This window comes from Salmo trutta, chromosome 31, assembly GCF_901001165.1.
Source record: "Salmo trutta chromosome 31, fSalTru1.1, whole genome shotgun sequence".
NCBI classification, from domain to species: domain Eukaryota; kingdom Metazoa; phylum Chordata; class Actinopteri; order Salmoniformes; family Salmonidae; genus Salmo; species Salmo trutta.
Window position 1 is genome coordinate 5,293,904 of NC_042987.1, and position 14,228 is coordinate 5,308,131.

The following is a 14,228-nucleotide window of genomic DNA, read 5'->3' on the forward strand; positions in this document are numbered from 1 at the left end:
GGCATAATATGCAAAACTGTGTAGAATTTCAGGAAATGCATTTTTAATGTCAACAAAAAATGGGGGAGGACCCCCCATCTAATGTTCGTCCCCCCAGTATCTACACCACATTTCTCCCTTGGTGTGTGTGTCGTTTCTGCTAGGTACAGATCTAGGATCAGCTTCCCTCCCCTAATTCTAACCTTGGCCATCAGTGGGGAAAATGTGAAACTAACCCAAGATCAACCTACACCTTCATTGTTGTAAAGCCTACTTTTCCCTCGTGAAGAACGGGTGTATTACAGCACTGAGGTAGAAATCATACAGTGGAGTTTGACAAGAACACAAAATGTACAACACACAACTTATTTTCAGCAGCAATTTCCAAATTTATTGAGACTGATTTGTTTTGCAAATAATAGTCAAGCTAATTCCACTAAACATGAAGTTAGAAAGAGGCCTGGGTTAGCCCTTTAGGCTAGCCCTCACAACGGGACGGTAGGGAAGTTCATGTTTGGCTATAAAAACGCTCAAGGGATCAGTACTATACAGAAAATCTTCCCACTTTAATCCTCCCAAACAGAACCAAGTTTTGATTATTCAACACATCTTCGTTACAAACACAGGTTTATGATAATCAATATAAAGTTAGTATCATATTGAACAATATTCCCAACAAAGAACCGTAAAGTTTCAAGCATCTCACTTTACAAATGAAAGACACTTTGCGAAACGTGAGAGAAAATAAATAATATATAATAGTAATATCAATTTATATATATATATATGAACACATCACTCTTAGTAAAGAACAGAGTCTAAAATAAAAAGTAAGAATTTTGAAATATAGTATACTCTACATATAACCATGTCTATGGCTTTGTGATTTGCACATATGAATCAAGCTATACAGGCTAAATCAGGATTTCAATTTTGTACACATCTAAGAAAGGAATTGCCATATTCATCTTCTGAAAAGCAAACACTTCCAGTTGTTCATGGTGTGAAATGAACCAGGTGTGTGCGGATGTTAGAGACTTTGGTATGACAAATGAACAAAGACGTGCAGTTAAGACCATAAAACCAGGGCACAACGGATTAATAAACACAGTCAGAAACATATAGCTGCATTTTTATGTCTCAACTTTTTGCACCTCTGTGATTGAGATAAAATTTATGATTTCCGTTTCTCTTGAAACACACACACCCATGCAGGCACACCCACGCACACACCGGTAAAACAAATCGAGGCACATTGTTGAGGGGATTGGACGGCAAATATTTCCTGAATTACAACCCAAGACGAGGAAGAAGAAGACACAGGCAGGCAGGTGATGATGAGAAGAGAACTAAAGTGGGTAAAAATATCTGTGTTCACAGGAGTCTGGACTGGAAAAGCACTGGGTGGATGACAGAGAAATATCACAGATACTGCACTTCTTCCAAATACACTGCACTTCTTCCAAATACACTGCACTTCTTCCAAATACACTGCACTTCTTCCAAATACACTGCACTTCTTCCAAATACACTGCACTTCTTCCAAATACACTGCGCTTCTTCCAAATACACTGCGCTTCTTCCAAATACACTGCGCTTCTTCCAAATACACTGCACTTCTTCCAAATACACTGCACTTCTTCCAAATACACTGCACTTCTTCCAAATACACTGCACTTCTTCCAAATACACTGCGCTTCTTCCAAATACACTGCACTTCTTCCCATTATATTCGGCCATTAACATTGAACATATCCACCCAACGTCATTCGTTTTCTTTCTGAAAACTTCAACAGATAGAGATTGGTGATGGATGGGTTAAATTCAAATAATGCAACTTAAATAAAGCTAGTTACCACACATGGAGAAGGCATTTCCAATCAGTGAAATCAAACATACAGCAGAGGGGTGTTCGTTGGATACAGTGTTTAGCATTGGGACAGATGGAAATTGAAGTGTGGCAGATGGTATGTTTGCTACCACCTCCGGCAAACCAACTACAATTCCCAGAGCCAACATTGTGGCTCACTCTGTTTCCTTTCCCTTGTAGCATCCAGGCACTCCAAAACATGTCTTGTAGGTCTGGAAGGACCTTGCCCTTTGATAGGCCAAGTTGAAATATAGAATATGTACACCGGTCCGATCATTTCAGACCTACAAAAAGTATATAGGGGTTGGGGCCAGGGATAGATTTGGAATTGGGTTTATGTTTAGGATATACAGTAGAACACACCTTTGGAAACCAGGGCAACAAGGACAATAAAGAAAAAGGGTTATAAATGCAATGTCCAGCAGGTCACAAGGCTCTTCATATATCATATGTATACAAACTGAAAAATATTAACAAATAAACTAAATAACTACATCCAAACAAAATGATTACACCACAATCAATTGAAAATATTTGCACCTGCACACGCACAGTTGAAACAAAAGCACTTGATACAATGTATTAGATTGTTTTTGGTATAATGTTAATGAATTAGTTTATGTTAGTAATATAGAAGCATGTGCCATACCATACACACAGTAAGTTCTGATCCATATCTAACTTACAAGAAGTTCCTCTAATTTGTCTTTCTCTGTAAAAACCAAATACAACAGAAAAGCAGAGAACTGGCACGATATAACTAATCAGAAAAGCCTTATGGCTTGCTGTCCACAACAAGACCAAATATAAAAGCTTTCCTTATACAAGATATAAAATATCAAAAAGAAACACACAATAAAGCTTAGCATCCAGCACTTAATAATCATAACAACAATAATCATACTTCTGATCATCATAATAAGACTCAAAATGGTCAAATAACAGGAAATAATCTGAAGAAAATCAATACACATCTCACATGCGTGCGTGCACACACACACACACACACACACATCCACACACCGTGCCCACAGAAGGCATTAGACAGAGTGGAGGGAATGCCTTTATAGTATAATAATTCCACTACAAAAACATGTATTTTAATAAATAACCTTTTCAAACAAAAGAAAGCGTCATAAAAGCACTCAACAGAACAGGCCACTCTCTGGATGGACTGAAGCAGAAGCCTGACCTTTTCTTTACAAATACAAACTGAAATAAATGTCCTCACCAAAAAGAAAGATGAACCATCATTTAAGGTCCACTATGATGTAAAAGTGTGCATATTCTGTATTGATGGTGAAATATACAAATGATAACTAAACAAAGGTTTTAAAGAGTCTGCACAGAGATACAACATGAGCTGGAAGGACAGAATGGGTGAGAAGGAGAAAGAGAGACTCAGTGTAAGCCATGTAGAATAATTTTACAGTGTGATTGTTTTGGCATGAGTTTTGACCCGTCATCATTGTGTATGTAGTCTGTCTCTCTCACCCCTCTATCGGCCCACTCGTCGTATAGGGAAATGGTACACAAATAAGCATTTCTTCACCTTTGCTCAGACAAGACAACCTCTCATTCTGGGAGTAAATATCTGAAGTAGAGATCTATATACTGCATTGTTAGGAGCTAGTAACATAAGCATTTCGCTTCACCGCTATAACATCTATTAAACTGTGTATGCGACCCAAAAACTTTGATTTGATATCCTCTCTCTGAAAGTAGAGAATTAAGAACACTTACATCTGGATTGATCGGTTATGTTCCTGCATAGTGTTCACTCTCTCCTCCCATTTCTAACGCCCCCTTTCTCTCTCTCAACCTTCAACTCTCCCTCAATCTACTATAATTCCTGTGGCTTGTTTGTATGTACATTTGCTCAACCTTTCATAATTCTCACCACAGCTCAACAAAAACACATGATAACTTAAGTGGAGGAGAAAGAACCCATTGAAAGGCTATATAATCAGCAAACTACAGCACAAGCATACTAATATCCATATATAACAGTCATGAGGACATACAATATATCCTTAAAGGTAGGTGCGGTCACCAAGTTGTGTAGTTCAAATCAGATTGAAAATGTAAACCACGGGCTGTGGGCATTGACAGGATTCTAGTCGACGTTAAAGTGCAAGTCTGTGGCAGTTTCACTCTGCAGGAGACAATGTGCCGACCGATGACTGACGCGTGCATCTTTGCAATAGGTAAAAGATTGTCCCAAAAATGTATAGACTGTCCCCAAATAGGACTGCATGGCAACAAGACACCACCTTGGCATTTTTCCAAACCGTTAACAATCCGTCATGTCAATGGCGACTGAGACCACAAATGGCCACAGTCCAACATCACCCAAGACCGTTTAATAAGTCCTCATTGGTCCCAGTGTGACATAGGTGAACAACTAAACCAATGGACAGACTCTGGTCTGGTCCTCATCAGAAACAAGAAAAAAGCAAACCTAAAGAGGAAAGAAAGGTGGTGAGCAGAAAGGGACTCTCTTCTCTCAATCGCTCTCCATGGCAATCATCAGCACAGGGCTCAGCTTGTGTGTGTGGCACCTGTCAATTTAGATCATTGTCATGTATCGCCCGCATAGCCCACTCAGAGGAAGGCCTGCCCATGAACATGGGTAAAGAGAGCTGTCTCTGCCTGAGACATTTCAACAGATCCACAATAGATCCTAAATGATCCCATGGGATCCTAAGAGATCCAACCGAAATCCTTCTCGCTCCCGTTGTGCTGCACCCGCTCTGGCACAGAGTCATTGCTCTCCTCCTTGTCATTGTCCATCGCCCCGTCTCCCGCCGTCATCATCCCTGAGTCATCCTTCCACTTCCTTCCCTTCTCCTCCACCTCTCCTATTATCTCTCCATCCCCTTCCGTCATCACCTCTTCCTCTCCGTCACCGTCGCACTCTGTCTGGTCATCAGGGAAACGGTGGTCGCCGGGATACAGCTCGTCCTCTGGGGAGAGGTCTCCGCCCACTTCCCCGTTGTGGTCCAATAACGCGGCCATGCCCCGCCCGGAACAGTCAGCGCAGACGCCATGGCGACGGGAGCCGTGTTTGATTCCGACACTGGCTGCCGACATGAAGACCCGGCTGCAGATCTTACACACATACTTCTTATCCTTACTGTGGACCTGTAGGAGAGACACACAGCATTAACACACACACACTACTATCCTTACTGTGGACCTGTAGGAGAGACACACAGCATTAACACACACACTACTATCCTTACTGTGGACCTGTAGGAGAGACACACAGCATTAACACACACACACTACTATCCTTACTGTGGACCTGTAGGAGAGACACACAGCATTAACACACACACTACTATCCTTACTGTGGACCTGTAGCAGAGACACACAGCATTAACACACACTTATATCCTTACTGTGGACCTGTAGGAGAGACACACAGCATTAACACACACAACTTTCACACACACTTCTAGCCTTAAGAATGCAGAAGTCTAAACCAAGCTTACCAACTGAGATGGACAGACTGGAATGCTCAAAGGAAATAACATGAGTCAGCCTGTTTCTGCTCAAGTCAAATTGTTGTCTTGTCAAACAACAGTGAGGTAGCATTGTTAAATGCAGAAACAGCCAAGAACGCAGAAACATGGCATCCAGCACAGATGTTGGCCGAAGCCTCTCTATATGCTATCCTCTGGCATAGCAAAACCATGGGAGCTCAAAGCCTGGGCCAGTAATAGTCCTTAACCCTCCCCTCCTCCAATCTCTTCCTGACTCCCGCTGGGCTGGCCTGTAGTCATAGTGGATGTTTCTCTGCTCTCTGAACTCCTCTCCCCTGAGCACAGCAGCTGAGTGGTACTATATGCTGCTCTGCTCTGGCTTTCACCTGGCTCTAACCACAGCTCATTTCTTTGGCCTCTCCAGATTGTGTGCGTGTTTGTGTTTGTGTGTGTGTGTGTCTGCAGTAGAGAAGCAAGGGAGCAGGAAAAAAGAAGGAGCAGGGCTAAAACGTTACTTTTAGATTTAATTTAACTCATCCAGTACTTTCATTGCGAAATATAATTACTTTTAACTCAAAGGTACATTTAGCAGTTTTCCCCCCATATACTTAAAGTTAGGATTAAGAGAAGCTGAACTGGTACTAGACCTGTGCCTAAAGGCGTTTTTTTAAGGGAACAGCATGGCCAGTGAGTGACTCAGCTCACTGCTGTACCCCGGTGGTGACTGTCTGCTACTGCACTACTCTCACCAGTGTGTGTCTCTTCATGTGCTCCCTCCTGGTGAACTTCTTGCCACAGATCTCACAGGGGTAGGGCCTCTCGCCAGTGTGGGAGCGCATGTGCCTCTTCAGGATGCACTGGTGCATGGCAGAGAAACTACAGTAGGGGCACTTAAACTTCTTACGGATGACTGTGAAGTCATTCACTGTAGAGAGAGAGAGAGAGAGACAGAGAGAGGGATTAGTTTGCATCTAGTCTACGTGAGTTAAACCACAGTTTGTTTAAAGTTCATTCAAAGGATTTAAAACTTTTACATCAGTTAGATTAAAAAAATACCACAAGTGCAATTTAAGTGAGATTCAATTGATCAAAGACACAGGTTTAAAAGACACTGCCAACCTATATTTAACATTAGAGTGTATTACCAACTCTGATGCCAACCTAAATGGCAGTGACTAGTCTATTGGATCAAACAAAAAAGACATCTGAGAGAAAGAGAGAGGAGAGAGAGGATTGAGAGGAGAGAGAGAGAGACAGAGAGAGACAGAGAGAGAGAGGAGCGAGGAGAGAGTAGAGACGAGAGAGGAGAGAGACAGAGAGAGAGGAAGAGAGACAGAGAGAGAGAGAGGAGAGAGAGAGGAAGAGAGGAGAGAGACAGAGAGAGACAGAGAGAGACAGAGAGAGAGAGAGAGGGAGAGAGAGATAGACAGAGAGAGACAACGAGAGAGAGGAGAGAGAGAACAATACAGTAAGGCTTGGATAAAGACCTACAATAGAGCTACATCTCCACATTACATAATAGTGAGGTCAGGTACAGAATAATGACAAACTACATACATACAAAGGTAAAAGGGGGTGAGCGATGATAGAGAGAGATTACAGCAGGGCTTGGGGGCTATGATAGCTCTATATCTACACATTACATATAACAGGTAACCCACAGTAGGAATCAGGTACTGTACAGACCAACACACGTGAGTTTGAGAACTTACTAGATACTTACAGCGGTGAAGTCAGGTAAAAGGGGGACAGTACATAATAAGTAATACCATCCTGTTGATTTTCAGCTTCTACAGCAGGGCTCTCCAACTCTGTTCCTGGGGTGCTACCCTCCTTTATGTTTTCTCCCCAATCCCAGCTGTAACTGACCTTCATCTTATTGACCAGCTAATTATTACAATCAGGTGCACTAGATTAGGGTTGGAGCGAAACCTACAGGACGGCATAGCTCTCCAGAAACAGGGTTGGAGCGAAACCTACAGGACGGCATAGCTCTCCAGAAACAGGGTTGGAGCGAAACCTACAGAACGGCATAGCTCTCCAGAAACAGGGTTGGAGCGAAACCTACAGGACGGCATAGCTCTCCAGAAACAGGGTTGGAGCGAAACCTACAGGACGGCATATCTCTCCAGAAACAGGGTTGGAGCGAAACCTACAGGACGGCATAGCTCTCCAGAAACAGGGTTGGAGCGAAACCTACAGGACGGCATATCTCTCCAGAAACAGGGTTGGAGCGAAACCTACAGGACGGCATATCTCTCCAGAAACAGGGTTGGAGCGAAACCTACAGGACGGCATAGCTCTCCAGAAACAGGGTTGGAGCGAAACCTACAGGACGGCATAGCTCTCCAGAAACAGGGTTGGAGCGAAACCTACAGGACGGCATAGCGCTCCAGAAACAGGGTTGGATCGAAACCTACAGGACGGCATAGCTCTCCAGAAACAGGGTTGGAGCGAAACCTACAGGACGGCATAGCTCTCCAGAAACAGGGTTGGAGCGAAACCTACAGGACGGCATAGCTCTCCAGAAACAGGGTTGGAGAGCCCTATTCTACAGCCTCCGCTAATCCCATTAATTCAAAGTCTAAAAGCTAAGTAGATGCTCCAGCAGATATATTGTGTTTATGTCTGTGTGCACACAGGCGTCTTACCCGGACATTGACTAAATGTGTTAGGGCAAAAAGCGTCCCACTGGGGACAGACGTCAATTCAATGTCTATTCCACAGTGGTTCCACGTGATGTCTCTGAAATGACCTGGAAACAATGTTGGTTCAAGCAGTGTGTGCCCAGTGGGTTAATAGATTGGGTGAGGAGCAAACCCCAAGTAAGATAAGAACGTAGTGGACACATTTTATCTACAACCCAGTGGGTTAATAGATTGGGTAAGGAGCAAACCCCAAGTAAGACAAGAACATAGTGGACACATTTTATCTACAACCCAGTGGGGGTGTTACCTGACATTAGGAAGGCTCAGGGTTGGAGCGAAACCTACAGGACGGCATAGCTCTCCAGAAACAGGGTTGGAGCGAAACCTACAGGACAGCATAGCGCTCCAGAAACAGGGTTGGAGCGAAACCTACAGGACGGCATAGCTCTCCAGAAACAGGGTTGGAGCGAAACCTACAGGACGGCATAGCTCTCCAGAAACAGGGTTGGAGCGAAACCTACAGGACGGCATAGCTCTCCAGAAACAGGGTTGGAGCGAAACCTACAGGACGGCATAGCGCTCCAGAAACAGGGTTGGAGCGAAACCTACAGGACGGCATATCTCTCCAGAAACAGGGTTGGAGCGAAACCTACAGGACGGCATAGCTCTCCAGAAACAGGGTTGGAGCGAAACCTACAGGACGGCATAGCTCTCCAGAAACAGGGTTGGAGCGAAACCTACAGGACGGCATAGCTCTCCAGAAACAGGGTTGGAGCGAAACCTACAGGACGGCATAGCTCTCCAGAAACAGGGTTGGAGAGCCCTATTCTACAGCCTCCGCTAATCCCATTAATTCAACGTCTAAAAGCTAAGTAGATGCTCCAGCAGATATATTGTGTTTATGTCTGTGTGCACACAGGCGTCTTACCCGGACATTGACTAAATGTGTTAGGGCAAAAAGCGTCCCACTGGGGACAGACGTCAATTCAATGTCTATTCCACAGTGGTTCCACGTGATTTCTCTGAAATGACCTGGAAACAATGTTGGTTCAAGCAGTGTGTGCCCAGTGGGTTAATAGATTGGGTGAGGAGCAAACCCCAAGTAAGATAAGAACGTAGTGGACACATTTTATCTACAACCCAGTGGGTTAATAGATTGGGTAAGGAGCAAACCCCAAGTAAGACAAGAACATAGTGGACACATTTTATCTACAACCCAGTGGGGGTGTTACCTGACATTAGGAAGGCTCAGGGAGTCAGAATGGAAAACATGACCGCCTCATCCGACCTTCAACTGTTAGGCATAACTTGGTTGGAAAACATGGCCGTAACTCAAAGTCTATGGAGCATAGTCTATATCTACAACCAAAAGTATGCCTTTTACATACTCACACAGTATGCAGACACATATTACTTACCTGGTAAGACAATTTAGGAAAGGAAAATGTATGTGTGTTAAACGCATGATTTTATACAGTTTGTGTGTACAGTATATTTCTACACAACTACAGGACTCAAACACAACGAAAACATTATCAGACCCAACGTCCAAACGTGTATTCCTTCACAGTTTATTGATGACAGAATACAAACTACCAGGAAATGGCATCAAACTTCAGAAAAATACATATTGATATATGATATTTGGGAATGAAAAGATTTAAAAAATACAGTCTAAAATACCCTGTCTTTACAAAACAAAATAACAACAGTGCAACTGAAATCAGCCTCATTTTCTCATTATAAAAAGGGCTAATACCATCTGGTTCGTAATCAGTCTGGATTCACATGAGACGAGCCTAGCCTGCTTCCCTGTTTTGACCATAGGCCAGAGTCATTCTCCCGGTAAAAACAGACCCAGTGTTTTTAGTGGTTGACATTTGACAGAGTTTTTTTCTAAGCCAGCTCAGGGATGAGTTTCTTAAACAAGACGGCAAGTTCCACATGCTCCATTCTCATATCTGTTTGTGTGGAAAACACCAAAATGACATACAGGGCATATCTCAAATGACACCATAGAGTGCACTGCTCTTGACCAGAATCATAATGGTTGATGACCCTAAAGTTCCATGAATGGGGCCTCTGCTCTTCCCTTTGAGTAATATTCACAGTATGGGTACAGGCAGACATTGACCAGGACTGACAAACACAGCTTTATATTGTCATTGCTCTTTTGGGGTTGACACAAGGCTTGCTTTTTTGGTCAGATGCATTTGTAAAAGGTCCAGTGTGAATCCAAATTTGATTGAATGAGTGGTTGGTTGATTGGCTAATTGGTTGATGCCCTTCCATGAAATTAGGACACTACATGCTACTGTACTACAGTCACGTCAAACAGCCAGAAAAATTCACTTTTTCCCCCAGAATGATCAGAATGAGGAAGTGGAAAGAGGGCTATTCCCAGCTAACAATTCTAGGAAGAGAGAACTTTTTTGTAATGTTACCCGTATTGTTCCCCTGATGTTTGAGTGTCTAGTTTTATGTTAGTTAGGGGAACATTTTATGTATGTTAGCAAAAACCTATCGAGACCCTATTTAGCATGTTTTGGCGTTAAGAGTTAGGTGAGCATTCCCTTAATGTCAAACAAAACTAACCTACCCAGAACATGGTTACCGTGTTCTCAGAATATCCAATATTAATGATCTAGATATGTTTCATGGGACGTTGAAAGAACATTCATGTGTCCAGTTTCCTGAGGATTAGGAGAATATTCCATACATTTTACACCAAACATACACAGAACATGGTTGCCATGTTCTCAGAATATAAGATATGAATGTTCTAGACCCGTTTCATTAAAACTTTGCAATACACAGGTTTAAAACACAGGACATTCTGTCATTGTCCTGAAATTGCATCCTGGAGTCGCCTCTTCACTGTTGACGTTGAGACTGGTGTTTTGCGGGTACTATTTAATGAAGCTGCCAGTTGAGGACTTGTGAGGCGTCTGTTTCTCAAACTAGAAACTCTAATGTACTTGTCCTCTTGCTCAGTTGTGCACCGGGGCCTCCCACTCCTCTTTCTATTCTGGTTAGAGACAGATTACGCTGTTCTGTGAAGGGAGTAGTACACAGCGCTGTACGAGATCTTCAGTCCTTGGCAATTTCTCGCATGGAATAGCCTTCATTTCTCAGAACAAGAATAGACCTGGGGCGGCAGGTAGCCTAGTGGTTAGAGCATTGGACTAGTAACCGAAAGGTTGCAAGATTGAATCCCCGAGCTGACAAGGTAAAAATCTGTCGTTCTGCCCCTGAACAAGGCAGTTAACCCACTGTTCCTAGGCCGTCATTGAAAATAAGAATTTGTTCTTAACTGACTTGCCTAGTTAAAATAAAAAAACTGAAGAGTTTCAGAAGAAAGTTCTTTGTTTCTGGACATTTTGAGCCTGTAATCGAACCCACACATGCTCGAGATACTCAACTAGTTTAAAAAAGGTCAGTTTTATTGCTTCTTTATCAGAACAACAGTTGTCAGCTGTGCTAACATAATTGCAAAAGAGTTTTCTAATGATCAATTAGCCTTTTAAAATGATAAACAAGAATTAGCTAACAAAACGTGCCATTGGAACACAGGAGTGATGGTTGCTGATAATGAGCCTCTGTACGCCTATGTAGATATTCCATAAATAATCAGCCATTTCCAGCTACAGTAGTCATTCACAACATTAACAATGTCTACACTGTATTTCTGATCAATTTCATGTTATTTTAATGGGCAAAAAAATTGCTTTTCGTTAAAAAATAAGGACATTTCTAAGTGACCCCAAACTTTTAAACGGTAGTGTACATGATTACATTGTGCATTTTAATTTATAAAGTAATTACTATTCAACATGTCTCCACCTGGGATCTAAACTCACAACCTTTAGGTTCACGGTATTCTGATCTTTAAAAGCACTGCGTGTGTCCCTAACCTTGCCAACAGACAAAGAGCTGTGAATGGAACAGTGGTTCACCAATCAGGGCCTTGACAGGCTCTGCGACAGAAACAAGGGGTGGGGTGTAAAGAAACACATCTTTAGGGACATCCCTGAAATAACCTGGGAACTAGACTAAAACCTCCAGGGGACCCCGACAGAACGTTCCCATGAAACGTGTCTAGAACATAAATATCTTATATTCGGAGAACATGGTAATCATATTCTGTGTATGTTTGGTGTGACATTGATGAAATGTTCTCCTAACCCTCAGAAAACTGGACAAATGAATGTTCTTGCAACGTTCCCATGAAACGTGTCTAGAACATTAATACCTTAAATTCAGAGAACATGGTAACCATATTCTGGGTATGTTTTGAGTGACGTTGATGTCCTAATGAGACTCTTAAAGGAATGTTCCCTAATGTTGTGGGAACGTTTGTTGTTAGCTGGGTTTTAGGAGTCCTCGCTCTCAGAGATGAACATTTATTGCGAGACAGCATTTTAGTCAAACCACTCAAACAGGACCAACAGAGAGAGAGAGCTAGAGAGACAGTGAGAGACAGAGAGAGAGAGTGTGAGAGAGAGAGAGACAGAGAGAGAGAGAGAGACAGAGAGAAAGAGACAGAGAGCGAGAGAGAGAAAGAGAGAGAGAGAGAGAGACAGAGAGAGAGAGAGAGAGAGAGAGAGACAGACAGAGAGAGGGAGGGAGGGAGAGAGAGACAGAGAGAGAGACAGAGAGAGAGAGAGAAGAGACAGAGAGAGAGAGAGAGAGAGAGAAAGAGCGAGACAGAGAGAAAGAGTGAGAGAGAGAGAGAGAAAGAGCGAGAGAGAGAGAGAGCTTTGTGGTTCTAAAATTCAGTTACTCAAATAGCATCAATCCAACAACCAAATTATACATTCAAAACTCATGGCTCTTGTTTTCAAATCATAGGAAGCAGGAGGAAGACAAACCGTCTGTAAGGAATTCCATTTAAGATACAGTAAGTGATAGGTTTGGCCTAGTTTTCAGTCCCACCCTGTCATTCACAAACATTACTCCCTGTACATCAACCACAAGCTGTGTTACAATGGACAGTCTGCCCCTCTCTGACCACACCATCCAACCTCTACTCTTCTGTCTCCATTTCCCATATAGTCTCTCTCTCTCCATTCTTTTCAGGTCAGAGAGGTCATGCCCCTCCTCCGCCCACTTCCTCTTTATCTGAAGAGTCTTAGGTCAATAAGGGCTGGAGCTGAGAAGAGCCAATTACTATTCTCCTTCAGCTGGGCTTATAGAGGGCTAAGGAGGTTTGGGCGCAGCGCAAAGAGAGAAGGGGATTTGGAATGACTCTAACCCCACCTCAACATCCCAACAGAGTGTCTCTATTGTCTTAAGTTGCTTGGTGCTCCTGCATCAGCACAGATCTGAAAACAACACAGGCCAACACAGGCTAAATGTAGGAAAATGAAAACGCCTTCACAGAAACCTGCTTCACCAGTCCAGTGAGTTCACACCAGAGCAGATGAAGGAGAGGAAACGAGTCATTGTGCCAAAACATAGAGTGGTACCTCTATCCTCAAATCCATTTAGGTGTACTTTAGTGGAAGACGATTTGGGTGAACATTACCCCCTAAGGGCCGTTGTTTCAGACTAGACAAGCCAACCTCTGATCAGAGTGTGCAGTATGAACACTGACAGTGAATGTGTCGGAAATAGGATTACCTGCAGGTGGTGCTGATTTGTGGCGGCTCATAGTCAGTTTATGAACAGTTTTAGTGAGAAGTGAAGAACTGGAGATACAGATCTCCCTGCCTAATATGGAGAAGAGGGCCTAGGTTGAGCCCTGACTGGCGACACAGAGGGAGACAGGGGGCTGGGGGATAGAACAAACACCACAAGCACAAGTAGAAGAACAAAGTTCCCCATAGACACTCCAATAAAGTCAGTTTTGTGTTTCACCCCCTAATGTTTACAATGAGGATTTAAGAAAGGTACTGTAAGCTGATTCTAGACCTGATCCTATTTCCAACAACAGCACAATATCATCAATGAAATGAGCACCCCTATTTCAACTCCATAAACAAGTGACAGAATGACAAACAGACAGACAAACATGGACATACATATTTATATATATATTAAAACAAAGCTGGAACTCAGTTGAGCAGTTACAGTACATTTTCACTGTTAACTTTGCATATTAATTATGCTTTTTAAAAAGATGCCTAAAGGCTCCTCAAAAATATAGGCCAATATGTAAAAACCAAACCTTTTATAAAATATCAGTCTTTAATCTTATAAATGTACAAATACTTACACATTTTGCACAGGCTGTATAAAATG

General features: G+C 42.7%; 2 protein-coding genes across 2 annotated transcripts in view; both read right to left on the reverse strand.

The window, feature by feature from the left end:
- Window positions 1–344: 344 nt before the first annotated feature.
- The window catches only part of zbtb46 (zinc finger and BTB domain containing 46), a 105,517-nt gene continuing 91,633 nt past the window's right edge, over window positions 345–14,228 (reverse strand). The window contains exons 5-6 of the mRNA XM_029724952.1: window positions 6,087–6,262; window positions 345–4,993 (exon numbers count right to left, since the gene is read on the reverse strand). Of these exons, the coding sequence (XP_029580812.1) occupies window positions 4,553–4,993; window positions 6,087–6,262 (617 nt within the window). The 3' untranslated portion in view covers window positions 345–4,552. The remainder of the gene's footprint in view (window positions 4,994–6,086; window positions 6,263–14,228) is intronic.
- LOC115169385 (PR domain zinc finger protein 4-like) overlaps window positions 14,154–14,228 on the reverse strand; it is a 1,418-nt gene continuing 1,343 nt past the window's right edge. The window contains exon 2 of the mRNA XM_029724953.1: window positions 14,154–14,228. This exon is cut by the window's right edge and continues 920 nt beyond it. The gene's annotated coding sequence lies outside the window, so the exon portion shown is untranslated.